General features: G+C 42.4%; 1 protein-coding gene across 3 annotated transcripts in view; it reads right to left on the bottom strand.

Moving 5' to 3' along the window:
- Positions 1-1435: 1435 nt before the first annotated feature.
- erf (Ets2 repressor factor) overlaps positions 1436-6673 on the bottom strand; it is a 34501-nt gene continuing 29263 nt past the window's right edge. For 2 of the 3 annotated variants that reach the window (XM_016455934.1, XM_016455936.1), the window contains 3 exons: positions 5589-5704; positions 4549-5486; positions 1436-4460 (listed from right to left, as the gene is read on the bottom strand). In XM_016455934.1, coding sequence (XP_016311420.1) covers positions 3903-4460; positions 4549-5486; positions 5589-5704 — 1612 coding nt within the window. In that variant the 3' untranslated portion in view covers positions 1436-3902. The remainder of the gene's footprint in view (positions 4461-4548; positions 5487-5588; positions 5705-6673) is intronic. The other variant, XM_016455935.1, reaches the window with a different exon arrangement.

Below are 6673 nucleotides of genomic sequence, written 5' to 3'. Positions count from 1 at the left end.
GCGTATCCGTGTGACGCAGCTGACACAGAACAGCATACGCTGTTTACGTCCAGCTGATACTCTCCAAAATTGATTTTGGAGACATGAATACATTTCAGTTGCATTGCTGTCTATGGGAGGGTCAGGAAGCTCTCAGATTCCATCAAAAATATCTTAATTTGTGTTCCGAAGCATACTAGATACATTTAAAAGTTCTGTTATAATGCTACTCTGTGCGGTCGTCACCGGTCTATTAAAATGCACAACATATTAAAGCGTCTTTGGTGTTTCCATGTTTTCTACAAAACAAAACCGGAAATCGAGGGGTTATGACGTCATTAGCAGGCGACACAATGACACTATAGACACGCTCTGTGTCACTAGATAAAATTGCTTATTTCTCTGGATTTAAACATTCTTCGAAACATTTGGGATAATGTAAGTACACAAGTCAACAAAATATATAACACTGTTCTAGTGGTTTTTGGATATTTTAATAAAAAAATCTTACATATTGTGTCTTTAAGGGTGAACTGTTTCTGCACCACTAGCGGTGTCAAACGGAATTGGAATTATGATTAATGATGACTACGAGTGGCTGATTTATAGATTTTGCACATTAAACTAGAATGGGAGACGGTATTAAAACATCTAAAATGACACTTCGCCTTTAAGAGCCTCGATAACCGCTTCTAAACAAAAGTGAACGATGGCCATATTTTAGCAGCAGAGGGCGCTGTTTTACAAATAATTACAAGTGGATAAAATCGCACGGTACTTTCTTAACTGTGTGCAGTCGGAGGAAATTATTTTAGTATACTTGATTCCAGGTTTCTCTCTAAAACGAAAGCCAGCTGCTTCGCGCTCAGCTCACAAATGCTGTCTGGTTTGGAGGAACGTTAGTGTTAACGGTCTTCCTGTGGCGTGAATTTCCAGTACATTAGGAAAGCAAATCCTGATTTTGCATCTCGCTTCACCTCAAACGGGATCTGGAATAACAGCCCTTGTTCATTTGTGTTTGAAACTGAAACTACAGAAGCATAACTAGAGTGCACAGGTAACATAAAAAAGACCTTATATGTCTTTATGTATGTGTGTGTGTGTGTACATGTACAGGCCTGGAATCATGTTTAGCAGCTTTTACAATTACTGTCCTAACCAGTCCAAAAAATACCATAGTATTACTATGGTATGTTACTGTAGTACTATGCCAAATAAAACACATTATATCAGTTTAGTGAAAATCTGCCATTCTGATTACTGGTGTTTGAGTTAGTTTTAGTATATTGTTTCAGTATATTGTTAGTTTAAAATGTTTAAGGGTTGAGGTTTAATAGACAGTATAGTGAAAATGTTGAAATATTAGTTGTATTTTGAGGTGTATTTTACCAGTACTTACAAGATACCATCAACAGAGAAAAACCGGGAGATGTAAATGAAGGACAAGAAACCCAGATCCGTTTTGACCTGTTTTAATGAACCCTGATTACAGTTTTAATTACAAGAGCAAAAGAAACCACACGAGAAACTAAAGTATACATGGTTCCTTGTAACGTCAAGTTTTGTCTCTCTTTACAAAGTATTACATAACCGTTGAGAGACAGATGGAAAGCTTTAAGAAAGAAGCGAAAGCAGAAAGACCTTGAACACAAGAAATAATTGTCTTTTTCTTACATCATCCCCTCAAAATGGAAAATATATATTTATATATGTACATAACCAAAAAAAAAAAAAAAGACATTAAAATAAAAATGTGATAGCATAATGTCACCCTCCCTCTTCACCTGGTTTTCTTCATTACAACTAAAAACCAGCAATAATACAAAGCCAGGGCACTTTTATATCATGGTATCAAAGAGGGTAGAGGAATACACTTTATTAAAATGTTCATCTTGACAGGTTAAAATCCAGGTAAGGGGTACAAACAAAATACCAGCAATAATACCAACATTAAAAATGATAACTGGTAATATAAACAAAAAAGGTATAATAAAACAGCACTGTTTATATTGAATACAGAGCAAGAGGAAAACAAAGTATTTTCTAACAAATAAGGCAGCTGTCAGTTAAAATACAGATACTGAACCGGTGTAAGGCCGCCAAACAAACTCCAAAAAAGTAAAAAGAGGGGGGAAAAAATGAGTGTTAAGTGTGTCAGGTCCTATACTTCCTATTTAGATGAGGGCTAAGAGGCTGAATGTCCACTTTCTAGTTGTCAGTTCGGTGAAGTGAGGTCCCTTTCTTCGAGGCCGTCATTGACTACGAAGTCCCTGCATTTTGCTACAAATTGAGCTGGCCGTAGCAAACGCGAAGCCAAATAGGATGTCTTACCTGTTCAATCTTGATCATCATAGATAAAGAACAGCCTCCTACAACTAAAACACTGCAGAGAGACTGAGATGGAGAACGCAAATGCGACGGGTCGAGTTAAAACTATACGTAGACCTTATAAGGCCAAGGACAGCTGTGCCATTCAGGGTTCTCAACGATTGGTCAGTTATGTTTAAGTTTGTCTATAACAACACTTTTCTTTCACAGTAAAGCACTGTAGGGCCCTGAAACCAAACATCCCGCTGACATAGATTTACCATATAGATTTACCTTCTGAAATATAATTTGTATCAAAACCAGCGTTTGTTCTTTTATCAAATATATACGACTATCGTGCAATAAAGAGAGAATATATGGACTCTAAATGCAAATCTTATTTAGGATAGTTTCTTTTAAGGTACAAAACTAAATAAGGCATAAAAGCAGTGTTTGAGGTCATGTTTCTAAGGCCTCTCCTGTATGTGAGTTGGTACGTGTCGATAAAGCAACCCATTGAAAAGCACTGGGCAGTCAGTCTTCCGTAAAAAGGCACAAATGTCTGTTCATTTGAAGGCTTTATATTCAAAGACAACCTGTTGGATAGAGGAAAGGGGTGTGGGGTGGTATGCCTGAGATTTACCGCCAACAAACCATGAAGATTTGCGTCCTTTACAAAACAGCAAGGTGTACAGGATTGTTTAAGTGGTTTTAGGGATGATTAGAAAGCTAAAACCATAAAGCGCCCTCTGATACGTTGCCCCAACGTTCCTGTTACGTTCCCTCAGGGTTAAAACTGCATTTAAAAAAATAAATAAATAAAGTTGAAGGAAATATCGTGTGTGATCTATAATTTGTCATCCAGCTGGTGGTCATGAAGACGGACTAACATATATAAAACGAATCCCCCAATGTATATACATGTGTTAAGATACGTTAAGAGGTTGTTGAGTGGTCCCGTCAGCCGGCTAAGCTTGCTGAACAGCTAGGAAAGTTGGTGTCCGGAGCCGGCAGTAAAGGCTGATAGCACGCTAGCATTAATGGCTCTGAAGGCAGTGACATGAAGGGCCTGGTTTGAGAGTGAAAGGCAAGCTGGTTCTGCAAAAAGTCTGGGACTTGAATCTTGGTATGCAAAAAAAAATGAAAGAGCGTCTGTAATCGCAGAGTCTGAGAACTATGATTGAGTTTGAGGTGGGGCCAGCATCCTTCCTGCATTTTTCACTTCATCCAAGAGTGTCTGTTTAAATAAGACGATGTCCACTTGCCTGTGACTATGTTACTAAATTTCATTGGCATGAATGACATGACAAAAAAAGAAAAAGATCAGCAAACAGCAAACAAAAAGGAATGGGTTCGGTAAGCAAGGGGCTCTGGTTAAACTTGGGAAAGGGGCCTTGGTACTTAAAATGCATAAAAAAGATGTCGGTATTAATAATTTTTAGTGTTGCAATATTTTGAAGTGAGTGAACCTGCATGTACAGAAGTTAAAAAGATGGTTTGGGCATCCGAACATGCTGAATGGATGGTCTTCACGTAACTTCTGAGAGCAACAGTTGCCTTCAGCCCTTAAGGAGGACAGCTCTGTGTTGGTAAGTTGGTGTTTGACCATGTCTTCTTCAGCAAACGTTGTTTTCTAAAGACAGCTGTGCTGTCGCTCGCTGCAGCTCAGAACTCACCCTCCTCTGGCCCGTCCCCAGGTGTGCAGCCAAAGTCTCCGGACTCTTCTGCTCTCCATTTTCCTCCCCCAGTTTAGGCTCCACCTCCTGGGTAAGTTCCTCCCTCTCTGCCCTGCTCTTCTTGTCCTCGGCCTCTTCGGTTCCCGCCTCCATTCGCTGGTCCTCACTCCAGCGGCGTTTAAAACGCAGCTTCAGAGGGATGCAGCGCGTACCCCCGGGGCTAATAGGAGCGCCCTGGCCCAGGTTTAGCTCTCGGGGTTCTGCTTTAAGACCTAAAAGATTTACCCCAACCCCTGAGGTAGGGGCAGCTGGGGTCTTGAAGACATCTTCCTCGAGATCATCATCATCAGTCATGCGATCGTGGTTGGGTGGAGGGGCGAGGCCACCATTAGGGTGAGGAGGGGAAAAGACATCACATTCGTCGTCTTCATGCTCCTCCTCGCTGATGTCAGTGACCTCGACTTCTTCTTCCGACTCCATGTCTGAGATGGGCTCAACCTACAGAAGTAAGAAAAATGAGCATTACAGAAAACCATTTTCATTCTCAAAGGAGCTACAGTGTGGATTTTTTTTAAGGTGAACATACCTTGATCTTTGGTGGACCAGTTAGGGTTGAGTTGTTGGTCATCATTCCAGATGAAGCAGAATTTGAGGCTGCACCAGGCTCCCCGCTGTAAGAGAAGGAAGCAGCAGCGCTTCCAGAATTTGAAGCATGTCCTGCTCCAGCCGGGTTTGGCCCTTCTCTCTGTTTGCGACCCAGTGGTGGTGGCTGTAACTTGAACTTGAACGGAGATAAATGAGGCTCCTCAGCCTGATGGTGCAGAGGGTGACTTGACAGGTGTGGACCTACACCCGCTGGCGCTCCCAGTCCCTTGTCTGGGCGCTGGGGCTGGGGGATGATGATGTTGGGATAGTGAAAGAATGCACGGGGACTCAGATGATAGTTGTAGACACTCTGAGTGTGAGCTTGCAGGTAACGCTTCATGTCTTCTGGATTGAACGAGAAGTGGGAGCCCAGCATGGGAGACAGGGATGGAGAAGGTGTGTAGGGCATGTGAGATGTAGGGGTCATGGAGAGAGCTGGAGAAAGAGCAGGAGCCAGCAAGCCTCCAGGGCCTGGGAGAGGGGACACTGGGAATGGAGACAAGGGTTCAGGGTGGACCCTGTGTGGGGGCGCATGGTGCCCACTCCTGGGGAGCCCAGTTGGGTTGGGCGGTGCACCGTAGACACGGAACAAGGAATCGTGGGACAAGCGCGGATGGAGCAGGTTTCTGAAGGCACGGTCGGCCAGGCGGTCGTCACCGGGAGCTATGCCAGTTTCCTCAAGCTCCGAGTTGGTGGAGGTGCCATCGCTGCAGTCGGAGACAGAGCCACGAGCTATGCGTCGAGGCACAGCACTGAAGACACCAGGACTGCGCAGTTCCTCGCTAGGAGAGAGGACGTCCGATGGCGTGGATGGAGGGAAGCGGAAATGAGTGCTTACACCTGATGGGACAGGCGGTGCACTTTGTGGAACACCAGAACCTATGAAAAAGGTTGAGAAATGTTAATAACTGTTTTACTTTGTACATCAAACTAAATGGGTGGGTTTCAGAAAGATTGAGTTTAAGAAGCAGGGGTCTTCACCTGCAGAGCCCATGTCAATGAACGGATAGTTCACCAGCACCAGCTTGTTGAAGTTGAACTTGTAGGTGAATCTTTTCCCTTTGGTCTTGTGCAAGATCCTTTTGTTGTAGTAGTATCTGCGGAGACAGTGTTGGCATGGTTACACACTTGCCAAAGCCATTATTAGGAGTCACAATTTGTTGAAGGCTGCCCATTTTTATGTATTTGACATTCTTGTACTTGTTAAACTTTGCAAAGGCAATGACCAGTTCAGAGATGCAAGTTACAAGAAGTTAATATGCATATTTAATCAAAAACAGAGTGACTGGTTTTCTAACACATCAAAGTATAATTCTCTTGCAATAAATGATAAGTCAAAAATGAAAATTCTTGGCTGAGACTGAAAACTTGGGACAAACTCCGAGGGCTGTGACGGTGGCAGATTTTTACCACCGTGGTGGTAATGGGCCAACTACCGCAGGTGGTGCGGTGTTGATAGGCTATATATATAATTAATATTAGTTATAAGTAATTTATGTATAAAAATTACACGTGTGTATATGTGTATATATATATATATATATATATATATATATATGTCTATAATTTTGAAACAAATAATAAATGAGGCTCAATCATCTATTAACAAAAATGCGTGTTTATTTTAGCACTTCCGTCAGTGAACACGCAGCCTGCAAAACACTAAAATAAATATCAAAGAAATAATACAGTTAAACAAGAAAGTAGCCTTAATAAGAAAGTTAAATACACCGTCTACCGGACGAGAGCGGCGCGACACGACAAAATACTATAGAACTCATAATCAGTGATGCTACACTGGATGTGACGCGACACAACATGACAAATCGCCGACAGTAAACTGCCTCGTCCTGTTTATGAGGTATTGACACAAAGTTCAAATGTCCTGTGTAGACAGACTCAACCTTTTGCGACGCGGCGGTGTCGCGTCCGGAGTAGACACGGTTCACTGTTCTGCCGCCAAGCAAGCGGGCGCATTAACTCCTCGTCTGGCACACGCTCTCTTTGAAATAGGAATCGTTGCCACATTTCTTGTTAACATCTTTCATTTATCGCTGTCTCGTTTT

Source organism: Sinocyclocheilus anshuiensis, unplaced genomic scaffold, assembly GCF_001515605.1.
Source record: "Sinocyclocheilus anshuiensis isolate Anshui unplaced genomic scaffold, SAMN03320099.WGS_v1.1 scaffold379, whole genome shotgun sequence".
Classification (NCBI taxonomy): Eukaryota; Metazoa; Chordata; class Actinopteri; order Cypriniformes; family Cyprinidae; genus Sinocyclocheilus; species Sinocyclocheilus anshuiensis.
Note: the sequence above shows the minus strand (reverse complement) of the source record. Positions and strands in the feature narration are given on the sequence as shown.